Source organism: Convolutriloba macropyga, chromosome 5, assembly GCF_964194025.1.
Source record: "Convolutriloba macropyga chromosome 5, txConMacr16.3, whole genome shotgun sequence".
NCBI classification, from domain to species: Eukaryota; Metazoa; Xenacoelomorpha; order Acoela; family Convolutidae; genus Convolutriloba; species Convolutriloba macropyga.
In genome coordinates, this window is record NC_134472.1 from 4,766,854 (window position 1) to 4,789,200 (window position 22,347).

The following is a 22,347-nucleotide window of genomic DNA, read 5'->3' on the forward strand; positions in this document are numbered from 1 at the left end:
AGGGTGACAGAACCCGGGTCGAACAAAATTCCAGCTTAGTTTTTTGGGTCGAGCAAATGTCCAGAGTGAAAAAATTTAGGTACAGCAAAGGTCCAGGTGATTAATAAAGTCGATCAATTTTCATTTTATAGCTCTTTTGGGTCCAGCATGGTTTAATCGTACCCAATTTTGGTCGAGCACGGTCTTTTAATAGGTCGAGGTCTAGACTAGGGCAATGGCGACTTCATTTCAGATGCCTTTTAATCGAAAAATGCCAAATGAGTTGAGCTTCCTAAAATTGGCATTGTGAAAAAAAATAAATTACTGAAAACTCTTGAAAAATCAAGAGAGAAAAAGTTTTAAAAAATGCTTGAAAAGACAGACGCGACTACCATAATTGCTTCAAAAGCGGACAAACGTTTTGTAAACGGACAAAAACTAGAACAAAAACACAAAATATTTCATTGAAGAGACAGGAGCGACTACAATAATTACTTTGAGAGCAATTAATTAGTTTCATTCGAGTGCAAATAATTTTTGAGTACAAATTTTGGAAGAAATTACCTTTATTGTGGCTCAACTCTAAGTGCTGCAATGACTCCAATCTCTGATGTCTCGTGTGTTTACACCGACTAAGATTCTTCTGGTAAACGGGCGCATCCTCTCGGCTGAAGATAGGTCGGGGTGCCCCTTTAAAGTGACTTATCGTCAGAGTATAAGGATAATTTTGACGCGGACCTTTTAAACTACAATGAAAAATGGCCTTAGGACCCTGATGCGATTCTTAAACGCAAACTTCTTATCTGGGGTCAAACTTGCTGAAAGTAACTTTGTTTTTTTTTAAAAAAAAATTATCTAGCTGATTTGATTTTATATGCAGCAGTGAATAAGTTAATGTCTGATCTATTTGTGAAAATTTAGAAGCCGAAGAGGAGTAAATTCTTATGAACGAAAAACGGGCCATAACTGATTGCTCATTGATGTCAACTTGAACAGACATGAGTAATCAATTTAAACAAGTCAGAATCTGATCATCGGCAATTATGTTGTCGATTCGAAATTAAAAAACTTGTATCTTTTCTGCCCCCCCCCTCGTGTCCCCTCCCAATGCGTTATGTTCACCTTAGATTTTCGCCATTATATAATAAATTATTTTGTAAAAATGGGGCACGTGCGCCTTGGGTTTCAAAAAAATACGGATGCATATTATTTGGACCCCCTAAGCTGGGGGAATAAACGGGAAAGATCAATTTTTTAATCATTCTGATTCCCCCGCCCAAAAAAGCATCATGATCCAACATCAATGATTCAACATCTAAAGTTATGAAAAGATGGGTGAGATTATGCTCATATTTTGTCTCGAATGATATAATTTTGAGCGATTTTGAAGGAGGGCCTCGACCTGGAGAAGGAAAAAAGGGATTCTTCTTCGGCTATTGACCCCTCATTGGACCGCATACAATAGATATCAGCCTTTTGCAAAGCATGTATCCTAGTAAGCTCATTACTGTCAAAAGTCAGCCCCATTATAGTAGGCGGAAACTGCTCTGGGATTGAGATTTCCTTAATTCTATTCCGTTCGCAGTACAAATAATGTAGTCGAGGTGCAAGACAGGCTAAGTTTTTGGGTAGTTCTTCCAAAACGCCGTCTCGAATTGACAAAGTGTGCAGTCGCAAGCCAAAAGTGAGTTCTCCCTCATCGAAGCAGAAGTTCTGCTGGGGTCTGACGTCACTAGCTGCGTGGTAATGCTTCTCGAAGAATGATACGCGTTGGTACTTGGGCTTCGAGCTGTTCTGGAATCGATCGGATGAGAGGATGTCGAAATCTATGGACTCGCTGGTGCTGGACTCGCCATCGTTTTGGTCTTCTTGGACAGACGTTGATTTGGAATCCCTGCTTCCCTCAGAAGACGAAGATCTGCTGCTTCTGGACAACCTAATGCGGCGACCAAATTTAGTCTAATGAATTCAGTTCTATCAAAAGATTAACATGTTTAAAAAACGGGTTCTGAAAAAGGGTTTCGGAAAAAGGGGTTCTGGAAAAGGGCAACGAGTTCTGACATTTTCAGACACCTGAATTTCAGACGTCAAACGGCCAGCAAAACTCGGACAGCTAATATTTCTGTGATCTCTATTTCAACGTGTTCACGGTTCACTTTTGAAAGAGAGCACTTTTTCAAAGTAATCCTTTTCAACTTCAGTAAAATTTTCAATATGAATCTCGAAGCTTGGAAAGTGCTGTTATTTCAACCACATAAATAATAGATAATAATAAATAATAAATAAATAATTGATAATAATAAATAATCAATACAAAAGACTTGATAATTTTTAAGATTTCATCTGAAGTTTCTTTACGTCAAGAAATGCTTGAGTATAAAGACGCGACAACGAAGCTTCACTTCCAAAAATCCAAAAATATTTGGCCTTAAGGATTATCGTAAATATTTGGCCTTAAGGATTATTAAGCCTTAAGGAAATCGTTGACAAAATAGAGTTAAAAGGCCAAAATAATGGCCTTATAGCCCTTAAACACTCGTAGCTAAATCACATGTATCAACCTTAGGGATCTTTTCTTCTCTTTCCTCGTTAAGTCACAACCAACACCGAAGCAAGTCAAATTCTTCTCCGGAAGCCGTCTCAAGTTCATATTTTTTGAGATGTTGAGGTCTGCGAGTGAGTGTGCCGTCCACATCTCAGCAGGAAGATCCGAGAACAAGTTGGAACTCATGCTCAACGTCCGCAGTTTCTTCATTGCGAATATCCAACTGGGTACTTGGGAAATTCCTGAAAGAAAACAGTTGAAAATGGGCTTTTCCTATTAAAGAAAATTTTATTACATTCCAAAAATGAATATATTAACGTATTCAGAAATTTACAAATTTGTAAACATATTTAAGAACCACGCATGAAGGTCTATCTATTTTAAAATTTCTAAATCAATTAATAAAAAATATTTAACTTTTTTAACTTTGTTTGCAAATTTACACCTTTCTCGTAAAAGTGTCTAACTGTTGCTGCAAAATTCCAACTTATAGAAAAAATTTACAGTTGAACATTTTTTTGCTAATACAATTGAAGCCCATACTTTATAGTTCTCGTTTAAATACGTCAGGGAACTAAAATGGAGCAAAATCGACTAAAGTTGGAGGTATTGTTTTCGTACGACTGAAGAGCACGCAATTTTAGTGGGGGTAGAAGCTAGACATTATATATAAGCTGCGAGTTGAAGTGCTTTTATAGTCCATGTTAGAAGGTTGAGAGAGAACAACCTAATGTAAATTGTGCATAAGATAAGCTTGACATAGCTTTACAGGAAGCTCTATTTGTTCAATGTGAACTTGGCTAAAGAAATAAAGCCTTTAGGAACAAGAAAGAACGTGAGAATGGGTTATAAGAGATGCCCAAGTTCGAGAGCTTCAGTCCAGTTGGTGTAAATGGGTAGCACACTAGGCTTGCAAGTAAGAGATGCTGGTTCGAATCCAGTAATGGTCCATTTTCACAGTAGTTTCGCCTGAATAGACCCCCTAACAGATTATCGGCCCAGACCCTAGTCTCTAAGATTAACCGCAAAAGAGAGACAAGATAGTTAGAAACTGTGAAAGAGACGATGCGCAATTTAAGGGGGAGTGTTAGAATGTTGAGAGAGAACAACCTAATGTAAATTCTGCATAAGATAAGCTTGTCATGACTTTACAGGAAGCTCTACCTGTTGAACGTAAACTTGGCTCGAGAAACGAAGCCTTGAGGAACAAGAGAGAACGTGAGAACGGGTTATAAGAGATGATCAAGTTCGAGAGCTTAAGACCAGTTGGTCTTGCAAGTAAGAGATGCTGGATCAAATCCAGTACTGTTCCATTTTCACAGTAGTTGTGCCTTAATAGACTCCCTAACAGTCCCTGAAGTAAAACGAGACGTAAAAATGCTCGATTTTTGTAGCGTTTCCAGATGGTTTATTATAGTAAACTGTCGCGATTTAAGTTTATGACTTAAATTCTGAATGAGAGCAATCTAGATCAAGCGAGATCAAGAAATCATGCGTGATAAAGATCTCACGAAAATTCAAACAAACCGTCGAACAAAATAAAAAGGAAAGAAAAACTTAAACCACGATTGTTGCTCCAAAATTCATTCAAGGGCAACTGTAATGATTTGTAGGTTCAAGTGAAACTGTATGGAGCCTGAACGGGTCACAAAAGGGTTATCTGTAAACTTAATTAATTAACGTTCAGTTCTTTTTATTGAGCTCATAAGAACTCTTTGCAGATACTTTCGAATCATCAGGCAGTCATAGGTTAGGCTAATTGGGCCGATCAAATAACCAAAACCACTATATTTGACATAAAAATTTTCCGAAAAATGGTTACTAGGGCAAAAAAAAGGTAAAACAATTTTGTTCTTCATGTAGTTTAATGGCATGCCTGATGCTAAGCTGAGAGTTGGCAGTGCAGAAATTGGGTGATTTGCTCCAACCAAAAATCTAAATTTCAGAATAATATAAGTTTTTTTGTTTCTGTCGAACCGTAGTTTAAGGCTTTCGTTTGCGATGCATCATCCAACCCTTTTAATAATGCACGTTTATTTTGCACATTTGTAACTGTTTTTTCCATATGCCCGATTGTTTGTTTGTGATAATAGTCCTTTTTTGTGTCTGATGACTGGCATGGCTGTAATGAAGAAAGAGCTCAAGCTCACATAGAATGCTTCATTTAAGCAGGGGATTGAACTGTTAATCAAAGTCATTGCAACCTCAGACTTATTTCTCGGCTATCACGCCATAAATGGATTTTTAGGTGTTTCATTTAAGTTTGGTCTTTGGTTGACACTTCCGTTAAAATAACTTCAGGGACAAGTTTGCGTTAATCACCAAAACCGTTGCTACAAATTTCCTTAAAGATAGTAAAATCAAGTCAATGATAAATTTTCTACAAACTATTTTACATAGAGACATTAGAAACAGAGAATGAAAACAAAATTACTTTAAATTCCAATGAGCAAAACTTGGTATTGTTGCCCCCGTACATTACTGAGCATTTCATCACCTTTGACCAGAACCTCAAAAATGCGAAAAATATACATGCCTTAAAATCTGAGAAAATAGCTTCAACATCTGACAAATTTCAGCAAACAGTTGTCTTTTCAATCAAAAATTCTTGATAGTATTTCTTGCTCACTGTATACAATTTTTTTGACCAATTTTGCTATCATAGGTGTGCGTTTATGCTTCGCAGTAGACTTTGCACTGTGTGAATTTCATAGTTAATATTGCGGCTTTCTGATTTTTATGTTTTCCAAAAAATGGTTAGTTGTTCAGGTCAGTCAATGGATAGAGGTATGAAATGGATTGAGAACTTAACGAGATTATAGATACTCACTATTTCGGTCTAAAAGAAGCACTTCTATTGGACTGTTTTCCGCATTCAATCTCATTGGCAATACTTCCAGCATTGGGTTGTCTGTCACCGCGAAATAGTTCAAACTTTTAAACTCCGTAAAAAATCGCTCATCGATGTAGTCAAAGTTTGCGCAATTTTCAATCTTAACTGTCGTGATTAAGTCAGTCAATAATTGCGTCGATACAATTTTGATTTGCTCAAAATAGTATAAAAATTCGGCCGATTTTCGATAGTAATGTAAGACGGATTGTATTATAAGATTTTTGTCGATTTTCATGTTAACCTCAACGGCGTTGTAATTTACTGATAATGGCTCCAGGGTAAAACTGACTGTTTGGGCTGATTTTCTTCGAACCCGGGTAAAGGAATCTTGTGTGGTGGGTTGGTAGACGTAAGTTGGGTGCTGGATACGATGAAACATGACTTTGTGGTCGGCTAATGCGCTCTTGTGATATCCGAACTTGCTCAGTTCTCGCTTCACTTCGTGAACTAATTCGGAACTCGGAACACCAGTTTTTGCGTTGTTCGGGTAATTCTGTTTTGGAGATCTTTTCAACAGTTATCTAACGTGACATAATTGGTTTTGTTTTTTATTGTTCTTAATTGACCAAATTGGGAAGAACACGAATCGTTATTTTGATTATCAATAAATCTGCTTTAAATTTTACATGTCATTCGGAACTCTAAGTCTCTAAATTTAAAATTATTTAAAAAATTTATTTTATTACAAAAACTTAAAGCACGCTAATCCGATGATCTATACGATTAGAGTACATCACAATTGTTGCCATTCTTGCACCCCGTTTTTATTGTTGTTTTCTATCGATAAAAAAAACAATCCACAATCCTCGATAAGAAATTTTACCATACAACACAGATAACTATGCAACATAAAGCTCTCACTTGGGAACAAAAATGGGTTGAAAAGATGCCTGATTTCCCGCATCAGAGGTTGCCGGCCAGGTGTTTGCAAAAATGACATCAGATAAATCAGTATCAACAGCTAAAATGGCCGACTTTAGACCATATTGTCCTTTATCTTTGGCATGGTAATCCATCAGTAATTGCGTAATATCAAGTCTCTCATCACCCGCTTCCGAGGCACACAGAAGCAACGACATCGTATCAACATTTGAATCTTTCGTCAGTTCGTGAAATCCAAACTTAAGGTTCGGATTTGCCCCCTTGTCCAGCAAAAGCCGAATTAGGTCTAACCGCTCATTTGGCCGAATATCCGGATGCCGAATCAAAATCTGCAGGCAAACTTGCTTGGAATCTTTTTGGGCTTTTCGGCTGATGTCCACGTAGTTGATGACGTCATGCAGTTTGTTTTGGCACTTTTTGGACTCCCCCAGGAGAGACAGTGATTGAACAAGGCGTCGGATGATTGCAACGTTTCCAGTTTCACATGCGATGTGAAGGATTGTGGTTTTGTCATATTGAACTTCGCTGATATCAGTGGGAAGGTTGTTTTCTGTTTTTGCGATGGTTTCTAAACAAAAGATAAGCATGAAAAATAAAAATTGTCAGTGATTTAAAAAACATACAAAAATCCTGTTACACAAACGTTAGAAAAGTGATTGTAGTACTACTACCAATAATCGAGTCAACTTTGACAGAACTATCAAACAAGGCAGTTTCATCATGAAATGCGCAGGTTCAGTACTGAAACACTCTGGGTGGTCAGCCGGGGTAGTGCTTGTTCTAAAATTTAGTAGATAATTGTGAGAAATGTTTTCATTCAATTGGGTAGTTTTGTCATGTTTCAAATTGATCAAAACCAGTTTCGGATATAAACCCCCACTTGGCTTTTAACAAACTGCGGATCGGACGCGCTTGGCCATGCCTCGCGAGCCATGGACATGCCTTAGCGGCGCGTGGGAATTGATATGAAACTATCACAATCGAAATAATTATCACGACAAGAATTTAAAATGGGACTTTGTCTCCATGGGAGTGTATTTCCTAGACCAGATCAAAACAAAATACCAGACAGATTATAAAACCTCTTTATACGTGGATAATAGACAATACAAAGTAAAAAATATGCAGCAAAAAAAACTGCTGATTAATGCTGATTAATGTATACATCAAAAAAACCTAAGCATGAAATAAATATAAAGAGATTCGGTTGTGTGCGTTCACACATAATGTTCCGTCCCTTCTTATCTACAAACATCGGAACCACAAGCGTTAGAATATACAATATAGAAAGTGAGTTGTAATCATAGTTTGGAGCTTGAAATGATAACTCAATATAAGAGAACGTAGCAAGACTATCGTAGTGTCAACCAGTTGGCTCAGTGGAGAGCACAAGATTACAACCAATTTAGAGATTGTTCGGTCGCAAGCTACGAAGGCCCAAAATTTTATTCTCACTATAATGGTCTTGACATAGAATCAACATAATGATAAAAGATTTGCTAAATATAAAGTTTTATAAAGTTTTAGAATATAAAGTTTTATTAAAAATCTTAATAAAATGGATAGGCTTTTCGAATCGACATAAGTTTGAGAAAAACTACAGGAAATCAACCTCAAAGTATTGTCTTCAGGGGTTGCGACAATTCCATAACGTTTATCTTAATGGACAGATATCATTTTGAAAAATGAAGTTGGCATCTTTATTAGCATCTTTTGGGAAGTTAATTGTTGGGGTGGATGAGAAAAGGCGGCTTATCAATTTCGGGCCAAGTAAGTTGGTCACAACCGATCAAATCCAACCATCTGAACCTCCAAGGGCACACTCCGCCTCTCTTGGATCTTCTAAGCATACGCTTCAACGAGCAGTTTGCTTGTGGAAGTTTTCTTCTTTTTGGACTATGAAATACAACCAAAAAGCTGTAGAACCTTCTGATAAACTGTTTCAGTTTAAAGAACTATCAAATAAATAATATTTGTCTGTTCTTGCTCAATGTTTTATCAGTCATTAACTCAGAGGAACACACAACTAACAGATAAAGCAGAAACGTTATGTCCGAGCTTTGAGCTCGATGAACATAGGAAATATGACAGCTTATCAGATTGACACAAACATAAAGCAACTGGTTTGTCAAAAATGTACAAAAGCGTCTCATTCACGCAATCGATTGGTCAATTTACGACCAAATCAAGCAGGCAATGACATCACTAACCAAGTTAGTGATCTTGACCAGCAGAGGCCAGCTTCCAACATTTTGTTCCAACTTTTGTTGTCAACCATAGACAACCCTGAAAAAAAATCTGGCGTTAGACCTAATGATATAGGCGAGCTTATTCGACGACTGGTTGTCAGAAAAAAGGAACGTCCGCGGTGGTTGAGCTGTTTGGAGTAAAATAGCTTCGGTTCCCAACAAGTGAAGAGCCGAAAAGGTGTACCAAGCAATTTTGGACGAATTGAGGAAAAATGTGGGGAATTTTCCAAATTGATGCCAGAAACGTATTCAACACAGCCATGTGTAGAAATAATCTCAACTCCATCAATTGCTTGATGCCCTGTTTAGTTTCCTATGCCTTCTTTTGTTACTCCAAGCATAGTGATTTGTTCTTCTGTAGCTCAACGGTTGACACTCAGTTGGCAGGGAGATCCATTGGCTCCGCTTTTGTTTTTTTCACGCAAGCTGTACTCTCAATACAGAAGTTAGATGTAAGATACAATATCTCTCTCAACATTGCGAAATTCTTGACAATGAGATCATCGCAGATAGTGGCACCAAATGGTGTAACGCGTTGGAGATTCTATCAAATTTAGGAACAAACTGAGGTTCGAAACTGAGGATATGCAAGTGCGAGCTATGACCGATCAAAAAAAATGAACCAACTCGGCATTCTGATAAAGAGGAACGCTTTTTGTTTACTGAAAGACTTTAAAAAAACTATCAAAATCTTGACCAATTAGCTTATGTGGACACTCCAATTTGTGCTTCTAATATTTGGCGGTCTTGGTGCCCATAAAAAAGTCTACACCTTGCAATGCAATTTTTTTTCTTGATGAAATGAAAAACATGCTGCAAATTTTGATTCGCTTCAGTACACAACGCTTAAAGTCATTTTTTGAGTTTGTCAGAAGGCTTATTCGACCAGGCTCGTTTTCAAATTAACAGATTGACTTTGGAGTGATAAGGTCAGTTCATAATATTCGAGCTTCATATGTTGGTCTGGTTTTCTATTCTTCTCGTCATGTAGAAAAACAATCGGGCTATTAACCAACTGAACTTAACCACTCACAAAGAAAATATAACTAAATATTTACTGAACTTATGACAGCGTGTTAGGCAAAATAACTCCTCTAAAGAAAAGGCTCGCTTGCTATCTCTTTCTATACTACAATCAGACGCCCTATTATCCGCAGCCACCATTCGAGCTTTCTGTCTACATTTATCTCTTGTTGAATTTCTTGCTGATCTTCAATATCAGTTTTCTGAAAGATTCTACGAGATTCAGAAAATAAGCCGGGATAATCACTACTGATAAGTTTTTGATGTCTCACTAATTGACACGAGGTCTCAATTCTTTTTCTTATTGTTTGATTCGTAGATCATTGACTGGGAAAATTAAGGAGCCAGAACGGGAGAACCACGTCAAAAGATTTTTCTCAAGAAATCAGCGAGAGTGATTCCCTGGTTGATTTGAACTGAACTGATCAAAATAATAATGATCTGTTGTGAACCATGGTTTCATTAACTAAACTTTTTATACTAAAAAATGAATAAATGTAAAAAGGGCTTTATATTTCATGATCTGGCAATGAAGGGACGATTATTCTAATTGGTGGTGTTAATATGGCTGTATTTTGTCTCAAAACTCCATAAACTAGCGCACTATTGATAAAAGGTGCGGCCGTGGCTCCTAATTATTGGCAATGACCAGACAGAAGGTTACCAGAGAATACGTTAACCATGATTACATCCCTAACAAAGCAGAACTAAGTGTTTTTTTTTACAAAACTTATATAACAACCTCACCTAATAAGGATAGGAAACAGGCGAGTTTGTCAGCATGCCCTTTTTGTATCAAATGTTGTATTAGTGGAACTTCAAAAGTGGGGTTGATATCCCCCAGCATTGCAGGAGCTGATTCAATCAAAATCGGGAAGGTAGCCGCATCAATTTTCTCGGAGAACATTAATTGAAGTGCTTTGTCATCCCGAAGCTTGATGCTGATGTCGGCGCTCGAAAGCATTCGCAGGCTCTCACCACAGCTCCTGAAAAACATAAAGGTATGCCAGGTTGAGGTGCTCGTTACTGATAAGACCGATCCAGACCAGGATGAAAAATGATCACAATTAAGATCGAATTTAACGTTTTTACCTCGTTTAAACACACCAAATCCCGAGGATAGTCATATACGATGAGACTTTAGCTCATGCATGGTCAAACTTTTGCCAGAGACCTTGTCCGTGTAATAAAAACACACTTCACCCCCCGTTTCGTTTTTAAATGTCTGATCATTAAAGCACACCTTGACCTGGTGTTACATATCTTGCGTAAAAAATCGTAACGATGAAATCAACTATGACAAACCATAAGGTGTATATTTGTGGTCAATTTGTATACAAGTTGACCACAAATTCTGGAAAATTGAAAATACTCTTTAATTTTCCATAATTTTTACACAAACTGCCTAGGAAAAGACGGGAAGACATGAATCGAATTTGAGCGGCCCAACGCTGTACCTTATATGAATTTGTATGTGATCATTTATTGAAAATCAAAATTTTACAACGAAATTATTTATAACTATCTGCTAAGTTCTGCGGAGTGATTAAATCTTCGAATTTAATTTTTGATATTGAATTAACCTTCGGAAAAGGGCTTCGACTAGTGTGCACCCGTTTTGATCTGGGCACGTGATGCAAGGGTTCCCACTGTCTATTAACAGGTGAACTCTATCGTCTCTCGCACCCGTTGCATTGTCTGGGTCTTGGTCCAGAATGTCACTAATGAGTTGGGTCACAATTCGATAGTCGTTCGTTGGTTTTCGATGTTTGGCTCTGTGAATTATTTGTGCAATTTCATGATGACCTTCGTCTGATGCAACCGATTCCGCGCTCTAAAGTTTAACTTAATATGCATTTTCAGCTCCTCAATTCAGAGAATTTTGACCAAATTATACGAAAGGGGCTTTACGTTTTCTTTGTATTTTGAAACCAAGCATACCGACGGTTTCCAATTTTTAAAACCTGACATCTGCCGATTTATGACAGTTGAAAATCTAACATACCAAATATTTTATGCGTTTTTCAAAAACAAACATACCGACGAGACGGAAGATAAAACACAAGAATCTTTTGCCTTTTTCTCTAACTAAACCGAACATACCGACGATATTCTTATTTACAATTTCTGCAATTGGGGTCCCCACTAAGAGGAGTTTTAAACTTAACAAAACAGAGGGTTTAAAAATTGCTTGAATTCAACTTTCAAGTCTCTTTATGTCTGCTTATGTTAACAACCACCTGATCCACGATTAATAAAATCATTGAACCAATAAAAACAAAGAAACCTTTCAAAATTGTACCAAAAATGAGAAGTAAACAAAAATTATGTAAAGCAAAGCATTCATATTTCTAGTAATTTTGGTACTTACAGAATACTTGATATTATAAAAAATAATAAAAAATCATTAAAAATATATTAAATAGTTAATATGGTAAAGAATTAAAATTACAATTTATAAGAATTCAAAAAGTGACAATTGGAAGGCCAGATCTTCTGTAATCCCTCTTCTTACTTTGTAGAGGTGAAATTGTAAATGCAATTTTGGTAAGGGTATGCAACGTCAAAATTATTAAGCGATGCTTTTGCATACGTTGATTTTGTTAATCGCAATTTCCACATTTCCGCATTATTACAGCCGTTTCAATTTGGTCTGATAAAATTCCATTTAAACAAATTGCTGTTGATCAATCTCCAAAAATCAAACAATTTAGAAATATTTGTAACTTACAAAAATTGCAATGCGTTTTCATAAATTGCTTCAGAAAAAGATAAAAAAGAAAATTAGATTTAAGGATTTGATTTAGCGTATAAGCATGGTCACCTCAAAATGTCGAAAACAGATATTCAAATAAGCAATCAAAAACAAAATTTCTTAAGCCCTATACAATTGAAAATGGTTATTTGGTTGATGAAAGAAAATGTTGGATAATTAGTACGAAAAAATTGAATTAAAAATAGAAATCACAGTGTTGACGGTACACATTCATTATAATGCAGAGCCAAAAAACCTGAGAAAATGATCACTATTTTTGAATAATTGTTTGATGTTTCTTCCTAACTGTCATTTTTTGCCTCCCACTCAAATTGTCGGGAACAATGCAATAACCCGAGCGTCTTTTTCAATCCAAGTGCTGAGAAAACAAGTGTCAAAAACTCATGAGAATAAATTCGGGAACATCTACTGTTTGAATGGAATGAATGAACAATTGAAATTACATAAAAAACCACAATATACATTAGAGGTGAGCAGTTAAAAAATTTTGCATTTTCGCACCAGTTCTCTCTCCATATATATCAACAACCTTTATTTGTATTATATTACCTTTATAATTTTTTAATCTAAAAATTTTGACGTTCTCAATATTCAAACATTCAATGTGTCACATAAAATGGGTTTTGCGTTTTGTTTTTAATTTTTATGAAAAAATTCTTTCTGATAACCTGAACCACTCATTTATCCAGTATTTTTTACAGGTACCAAACGTTGCAGTTTGAACATTAATCAAACCATTGTAAACGGATGGAAGCTGAAATTATAGTTTTCAAGATAAACGGAATCTTTCCCATTATAGCCCCCCTGCTTTGTGGTCATATAAGACATACCATTAGGGGGGGTATTTTCGTGTATGTGTTGGGGAGGGGGTGCTGCAATGGAAAGATCCGAAAAATGGACAAAAAATTTAGGATCATAAAACTTTTGTGATACAATATGATTTGTCCTTTCTGCGAAACATTCTTTGCGTGGACATAATGAACAGGTCACTCAGACTCTCTTTCTCTGATGGTCCTAATCAGTGACTTTGATTGTAGTCATCTTGTCAGTAAAAATATTGTTTTTTTGTATATTTTCGTTTGCTTTACTCGCCCAACCACCGGGAGGTTGTTTGAATCATTGACACCTGATGAGTAGGCATATTGATAACATTTGAACTTTTGCTCAACCAATGAGCGGGGAGTAAAATTAACTGAAGATTAAAGTGCGATACAACGGTCGGAAATCCGAAAGAGAACATAGATAACACTCCGAGCTAATATTTCGGAGAGAAGTCAATCGTGTTTAAGGTCAATATATAACATCAATGGGCTGTCTCAAAGTCATTAAACTTTATGAAAAACTCTGAGCGGCCCCTAACAAATTGTTCGTTGTTTCTTTTCATCTGAGTGACCAAAAATCCAAAATTTTGATAATTAAGCTAATTTAAAATGAATAAGAATACGTTGTATGATTGCCGAACTAAAAAAATTTCCAGAAAGAAAAAAACATCACAAAAAGCAAAGTAAGGGCAAATTTACCTTAAAAACTCTTTACTGGGCTTAGCTTCTTAACTTTTAAAATAAATCTGTCTTAACTTTATGCTAACTTATCTTACAGGTTGAGATAATATACACCTCCTTACATTTTTAACAGATTTGTAAAGATTTGTACTTCATGTACAGATTTGTCGCATGAGAACTTTGTGGCATTGGACAAGATATATTAAATAATTAATATGGTAAAGAATTTAAATTACAATTTATAAGAATTCAAAAAGTGACAATTGGAAGGCCAGATCTTCTGTAATCCCTCTTCTTACTTTGTAGAGGTGAAATTGTAAATGCAATTTTGGTAAGGGTATGCAACGTCAAATTTATTAAGCGATGCTTTTGCATACGTTGATTTTGTTAATCGCAATTTCCACATTTCCGCATTATTACAGCCGTTTCAATTTGGTCTGATTAAATTCTATTTAAACAAATTGCTGTTGATCAATCTCCAAAAATCAAACAATTTAGAAATATTTGTGTGAAAATTGAAATGGGTTTTCATAAATTGCTTCAGGAAAAGATAAAAAAGAAAATTAGATTTAAGGATTTGATTTAGCGTATAAGCATGGTCACCTCAAAATGTAGAAAACAGATATTCAAATAAGCAATCAAAAACAAAAATTCTTAATCCCTATACAATTGAAAATGGTTATTTGGTTGATGAAAGAAAATGTTGGATAAGTAGTACGAAAAAATTGAATTAAAAATAGGAATCAGTGTTGACGGTACACATTCATTATAATGCAGAGCCAAAAAAACCTGAGAAAATGATCACTATTTTTGAATAATTGTTTGATGTCTCTTCCTAACTGTCATTTTTTGCCTCCCACTCAAATTGTCGGGAACAATGCAATAACCCGAGCGTCTTTTTCAATCCAAGTGCTCAAAAAACAAGTGTCAAAAACTCATGAGAATAAATTCGGGAACATCTACTGTTTGAATGGAATGAATGAACAAATGAAATTACATAAAAAACCACGATATACATTAAAGGTGAGCAGTTAAAAAATTTTGCATTTTCGCACAAGTTCTCTCTCCATATATATCAACAACCTTTATTTGTATTATATTACCTTTATAATTTTTTAATCTAAAAATTTTGACGTTCTCAATATTCAAACATTCGATGTGTCACATTAAATGGGTTTTGCGTTTTGTTTTTAATTTTTATGAAAAAAATTCTTTCTGATAACCTGAACCACTCATTTATCCAGTATTTTTTACTGGTACCAAACGTTGCAGTTTGAACATTAATCAAACCATTGTAAACGGATGGAAGCTGAAACTATAGTTTTCAAGATAAACGGAATCTTTCCCATTATAGCCCCCCTGCTTTGTGGTCATATAAGACATACCATTAGGGGGGGTATTTTCGTGTATGTGTTGGGGAGGGGGTGCTGCAATGGAAAGATCCGAAAAATGGACAAAAAATTTAGGATCATAAAACTTTTGTGATACAATATGATTTGTCCTTTCTGCGAAACATTCTTTGCGTGGACATAATGAATAGGTCACTCAGACTCTCTTTCTCTGATGGTCTTAATCAGTGACTTTGATTGTAGTCATCTTGCCAATATAGATATTGTTTTTTGCATATTTTCGTTTGCTTTACTCGCCCAACCACCGGGAGGTTGTTTGAATCATTGACACCTGATGAGTGGGCATATTGATAACATTTGCACTTTTGCTCAACCAATGAGCGGGGAGTAAAATTAACTGAAGATTAAAGTGCGATACAACGGTCGGAAATCCGAAAGAGAACATAGATAACACTCCGAGCTAATATTTCGGAGAGAAGTCAAGCGTGTTTAAGGTCAATATATAACATCAATGGGCTGTCTCAAAGTCATTAAAGTTTATGAAAAACTCTGAGCGGCCCCTAACAAATTGTTTGTTGTTTCTTTTCATCTGAGTGACCAAAAATCCAAAATTTTGATAATCAAGCTAATTTAAAATGAATAAGAATACGTTGTATGTTTTCCGAACTAAAAAAATTTCCAGAAAAAAACATCACAAAAAGCAAAGTAAAAGCAAATTTACCTCAAAAACTCTTTACTGGGCTTAGCTTCTTAACTCTTAAAATAAATCTGTCTTAACTTTATGCGAACTTATCTTACAGGTTGAGATAATATACACTTCCTTACATTTTTAACAGATTTGTACAGATTTGTACTTCATGTACAGAATTGTCGCATGAGAACTTTGTGGCATTGGACAAGATAAATGGAGCTTTTTGGGCCTGCGTAGCCTGTAGAGCAAACGGCATAAGTCACCAAAACAACGAAATAGAAAATTTGCAAAATAATTTTCCACAGAGCGTTGCTGGAATAAGAGACGACTTGCAAAAAGAGATTACTGAAATTAAAAGTGAAATGCTTAACAACATAGATGAAATTAAATTGACGCTTAAAAAATCACGAAACGAGAATAAACCTCAAAAGTTAACCGAGAACTTGAGAGCTAATGCTGATCTAACTAGTCAATCAGAGGGAGAAAACAAAATCATAGTTTTTGGAGTACCAGAGAAAACGAGCGATACAATGATAACCGTATTGCACAGAATCAGTCATTGCACAGAATCAGTCAAAAAAATTAGTTGAAAACCTTGCTCGAAAAATTGGAATCCAGACATTAAATATCGAAGACATTTTTCGTCTGGGTAAATTTAACTCAACCCAAACACCTCCGCGACCGCTGGTGGTGAAGCTCTCAAATACGTGGAATTGCAGAATCATGATGATGCCAAATGCAAAATTGAAGGCCGACAATATTGGGAAAAAGAAAAACAAGCTCTAGAGTATCGGTTTAAACTTGCTCAAACCTTGAATATCAACCGTTCAGACATTAAAATTAGATCAGCTAGGCTGTTTTTCAGGAACAAAATGATTGATACTAACTAATCTATAGAAGAAAATAGTTGCATACTAACGAACTCTCCTGAATTCAGTTGACTACAATCAAGTAAAATTTTGCGTGTACTCATTGAATTGTCGTTCACTATTAAGTATGGATAGACGAGTGATGTTGGATATCCTTCTGAAAACTATTAATCCCGATATTGTTTGCCTCACAGAAACCTGGTTAAACCCAGTTATTGGAAACCAAGAAGTCCTAATTAGTCAATCTTGTTCAATCCAGTCACGATCAGATAGAAAACTTGGATTGCATGGGGGTGTTCTAATAGCACACCGAAACACATTATCATGCAAAATAGAGGTTTTGCGAACAAATTCAGATTTCATTTGTTGTTGCTTATACTTCTTCAAGGAGGTTACAACCGTTATTATCACGATTTATAAACCCCCAGCTGACAGAAAATATAGACTCAGTGCAAATTTGTTCTGCAAAACCATTCAGGAGACTGTCAGAGATGTCCAAGAATAACAAAGATCCATTGAATCCTTTACTTTATTTTTGAATGGTGACATTAACTTCACTCACACAGATTGGATTACTTTAAGTAGTAATTGTTCATACGAAGAATTAGTTTTGAACGAATTCAAAAAATTAAATATGTCATCACTGCAATCCCATGCAAGCTCGCTGGATATTTTTCTTAGTAACAATATTAACTTATGTAGCGAAATATTAGAGGAGAAATCCTTCTCAGATCACAAGTATTTGTTAGCTGAAATTTCGATTGAACATGCTGAGCAAGAAGCCTTGCCTAAAATGAAACGTTAAAATATTGGCAAAGCTAATTGGGACGAATTTAAGATCAATTTTCCAATGTCTTCTTTTGACTCAATTGATAATATTGTCGACCCGTTTTACCATAAATTAGAACTAGCGTCTTCCATTGCAATTCCACTCAAAACCTCTAGAAGAACCAATGCGCCTTTTTACATGCCCTCTGACAGTATCCATTTAGAAAATAAACTCAAAACAGCTTTGAAAGATACACAAAGCGCAGAGAAAATTTCACGACTTAGAGAAGAGTTATCCAATTCTCTAAATAATGACAAGAAACATTTCGTTGAAAAAAGCAAAGTCTGGTCAACGAACAATGCATATAAATTAATGATACAAATCACAACAGAGCCAGCTCTGCCTGATAAAATGGTGTACATGGAAAAAGAAGTTTTTGGGTACAAGAGCATTGCAGAATGTTTTAACAATGATTTTGCTTCTGTTTTTGTTCAAAACGATTCTGAAGTTGTTATTCCATTTAATCAAAGTCCAGAAATATTTCTTGATGACATTCAGTTTAGCAAAGCGGCTCTGAGTGAGGAAATTAAATACATACGTAGTGGTGCTAACTCTTTTGATGGAATCAGCCCTAAGTTTTTGAAGTCTGCTTTACTGTACATTTCGAATCAACTTTTGTTTATCTTCAGTTGCTGTGTTAGCAAATGTGAGTTTCCCAGTTTGTGGAAAAAAGTGCTTGTACGGCCCATTTCAAAAGAATAGCAAATTAGATATCAAGAACTACCGACCGATTGTCATGCTTAGCTCCTTGTCACTGCTATTTGAGCGTATGATGTATAAACAGTTCTCGATCTTCTGCAACAAAAGCTTTGCATAGAGCAACATGGTTTTAGAAAAAATCATTCAACCATCACTCAATTAATTCTCTACTGCAATAGATTGTATGAGTTACTTGAAGTAAACAAAATGCCAATGACAGTGTATCTAGACATAGCAAAGGCCTTTGATACCATCAATTATAATATCATACTTTTAAAATTATGTCGAATGGGATTTGACAGTGCTTTCTTGAGGTTCTTCGCGTCATATTTAACTGATCGACAGCAGAGAGTTTTAATATCTTGCGGAAAATCGGACTTTCGACCAATCACCAGCGGTGGGCCTCAAGGGTCAATTTTTACAGTGTTTCTTTTTTCCGTTTATATAAATGACCTACCCGAAATAATTGTCAATGAGTGCTATTTATACGCGGATGACACAAAAATCGTCAGCACTGTAGACAATAGAATACAGCTGGAAAAAGATATTGAAAATGCTATTGTTTGGAGCAAGGAGAATCGGTTTAAAAACGAGCAATTAATACGTAAAAACCAAAACCAGCAAATTTTGCGTTTTCCCAGCAATGAAGCCATCTCACAGGAAACACACTTCAAAGACTTGGGCATATATTTTTTAGAAAATTTATCATGGGATCATCACTTAAGTTTTGTTCTACAAAAAGCAAATCAGAAGCTTGCTTATCTAAAGAGAACAATCCCAAGTGAAACAAAATTGTCAGTCAAATGCAACCTAGTCAAAACTTACATAATATCGATCTTGTTTTATGGATCAAATGTTTGGTATGTCAGTAAAACTATCGTCAGGCAAATGGAAAGGCTTCAGAGAAAAAGTTCAAAATGGATACAATCAAACAGTCATTTTACTGATAAAGAATACAATGATTGTCTTCGATCAGTAAGTTTACTTCCGATCACATATCAATTTGTCTTTTTGGATCTCGTAGTTTTAAACAGAATCTTGACTAGAAAACTTCCACTTGAGGCAGAGCAATTTTGGCAAATAACGAATGAAGATCCAAAAACACGATCAAACGAGAAAATATTTTTTATACTCAAACGAATGTAATCGCCAGCGTTGCCGATCAAATTTTTTTCTACCGATTTACAAATTTCAACAATTCGATGTCACTGGCGCGTGATTTTCCCAACTATAACCCATATTCAAGTCCTGCCAAATTCAAAAGAGAAGTCAAAGAATATCTATTTGATTTAGCTAAGAAGAATTTTAATTACAAATCATACCCATATGGATGGACAGTGTTTGAGGGAAATCAAATTCAAGCCCCGTTAGGGACTTACTAAGCTTGGCAAAACCAAGTTAGTGAAATTCATTATTATTATTATTAAATTCAAAACAAAAAATTGCGACTTACATTGGCTTTAGAGCTCAACGCAAACAAAAATATAAAGAAACAGATTAAATAAACGTACAGCGTCGTAGTAGTGACTTGAAAATGACCCGACAATAGAGTCTGGATACGCCTGGAAATTGGACGCCTCGGGATCCGCTCCCCTTTCCAGAAGCAGCTCAACCACAGCTTTTGATCCACTTTTGGCTGCCTGGACCAGACAATGTTTCCCTTCATGCTGCTGGTTTGGGTCTGCTCCGTGATCCAGCAGAAATTTCAGAACTTCAGTGGACCAAACGAACTGAAAAATTGCTGTTCGGAGAAGAACTGGCGAGAAGAATTTGAACTCTCTGGGGTTGAACTCGATGAGGTCATGAAGAAGAGTGAAGTTTACGTTTTCTTCATTAAGAGGGGCGATGAACAAATCCAGGAGATCTTTGTTCACTTCATCGTCCGAATAAGAGTTTTCTTCGTCAATAACGTGTTCCATATTAGCCCAATTCACAATTTTGGAAAATCACAAAATCTCACCGAATGCTGTCAAGTAACCGGGAAAAAAAATGAAGAATTCAAAATGTTGCAAGAACCCTGCAATCAGAATGGAAGCAGTATGTATGACCCCGCAAACTTGCTTGCAATATGCTTGCAATATTTTGAACTCTTCGATCTTTGGGGTAAAAAATTGTTGTTAAAACTGTGAAGAAAATTTCTCAACAAACATTTTTCAACAGCACTTTTTATTTTGAATGGAAAGAGAACCTTAGATCTTTTTATTATGATACGACTATAATATAATAGATACGATTAAGATAACATGCTTTTAGTATCGACCTCTAGAGGGGTGAAATGATATGGCGTTACGATATGCAGGGTTAAATGAATTGGGGTTGAAAAGTAGAACCCAACAAATATTACTAACAGGAATTGCCAGTTTTAAAATTACCTACCAAAAATTGGATAACAATTTTGCATTTTTAAGCAAGTATAAACCGCACTTAGGTAAAAATCGAATTTTGCGAATATTGCTGCCGAAAAATCGGTTTCCTTCTTCGCAATTCTTTTTAGTCGTCTTTTTAGGTAAATGATATTCGCAAGCCTCAAAATCACTAGTTTCTTTAAAAAAATTTGGTCCCGGCTTCACGGTAATATGAGTATTATATAATAATGAGTAGAAAAGTTGAGACATAACTCATAAGCCTTAATTTAGTTAAATCTGTATTTTTATTGAGCATACGCGGTATATTTTTCAGCAGTTTGAAAGCGCATAAGAGGAGGTTAATGCTTTTAAAAGTGATTAAAAGTGCTAGCATCGTTCATTCTCATAAAAGAATTTACGTTCCCTCAAATTAAAATGACGGCCGAGAAGCAATTCTTAAAAGCCAACTTAAAAGGTAAAATATAAGAAGCAAAATTAGAAAATATCAACGAACGTATGCGAAAGTTTATGAAATCTGAAAATGCGATTATAGAGTTAAATTCAGCAAATATGGAGTGTCAAAAACAGCGTTTTGAAATACGGATATCATTTCGACACTTTTGTCGGTTCGACAACATTTCGGAAATAATTTACCGAGAGGTCAATTGACCATAAATAGTTTTAGAGGTTTAAATATGTTGCACGAAACAGCGAATTCTTGCTGGTAAACCCAATGAAACGCTCTACAATGGTAATGAAATAGCTACTAATTCAGAGATGTTTACTCAACAATCAGAATATTGGACTTTGCTTGAAATGTATTATTCATCAATCTCATGACGACGAACTTCAATTCTAATTGAGTTCTGTGCTTATAACTGACTTTAAGTACTATGATTGAAAACAAGTACAATATGGAACCCAATTTGTGCCCCGTTAATAATAGCGAGCTGAGCAAGATAGGACTACACCTCAGTTTTAGTATTTCGACTAACTTCTGATGATGCCGAGTTAATTAGTTTATGTGCATAAGAAGGCATTCCCATTCGTAATATAACCGTTATCTTGCAAGGAAAGAATCTTGCAAGATGGTGCAAAAATTGAATCTTTCAAGATCGTGCAAAAATTGAATCTTGCAAGATCGTGCAAAAATTGAATCTTCCAAGATCGTGAATGAATAGAGTCTTGCAAGATCGTACAAGAAAAGAATGATAGAGTCTCGCAAGACCATGCAAGAAAAGAATTTTGCATGATCGCGCAAGAATAGTGAAAGTCTTTCAAGATAGTGAAAGAGTATAATCTTACAAAATCGTGCAAGAATAGAATCTTGCAAGATTGTGCAAGAATAGAATCTTGCAAGATCGGGCATGAATATTATCGTACAAGACCGTGCAAGAATAGAACTTTTGTGTTCCAGTTCTACAAATTCGTTCAGAAAAGTGAAGAATTTCAAAACTTAGTAGCTGCTCGAACATAGTTACTCCTTGTGTTCGGAACACTGATCATCGAGCAGCCGCAGCACAGATTTTTGGACAGATCGAAACTATTAACTTCGATGTTTTGTGTGTAGGTCGGTTTTATTTATGTTCGCAGATTTCGATCAAGTTTTGTCTAGCTATTTTGACTACTTCGTGACCAGTAGTTGGTCAGCGCAAAGCTAAATTGTTTCCTGCAAATCCCCTCCCACTGTTTAATATAATCATCTATGTTTGGTAA

The 22,347-nt window shown here is 35.7% G+C and overlaps 1 protein-coding gene across 6 annotated transcripts in view; it reads right to left on the reverse strand.

The window, feature by feature from the left end:
- LOC142339068 (uncharacterized) overlaps positions 1-22,347 on the reverse strand; it is a 55,575-nt gene that overhangs the window by 27,586 nt on the left and 5,642 nt on the right. The window contains exons 1-9 of one of the 6 annotated variants that reach the window (XM_075388733.1): positions 21,286-21,754; positions 19,798-20,252; positions 11,155-11,405; positions 10,319-10,557; positions 6,308-6,867; positions 5,355-5,910; positions 2,541-2,766; positions 1,382-1,915; positions 544-647 (exon numbers count right to left, since the gene is read on the reverse strand). In XM_075388733.1, the coding sequence (XP_075244848.1) occupies positions 544-647; positions 1,382-1,915; positions 2,541-2,766; positions 5,355-5,910; positions 6,308-6,867; positions 10,319-10,557; positions 11,155-11,405; positions 19,798-20,205 (2,878 nt within the window). In that variant the 5' untranslated portion in view covers positions 20,206-20,252; positions 21,286-21,754. The other 5 variants (XM_075388732.1, XM_075388731.1, XM_075388730.1 and 2 more) reach the window with 5 other exon arrangements.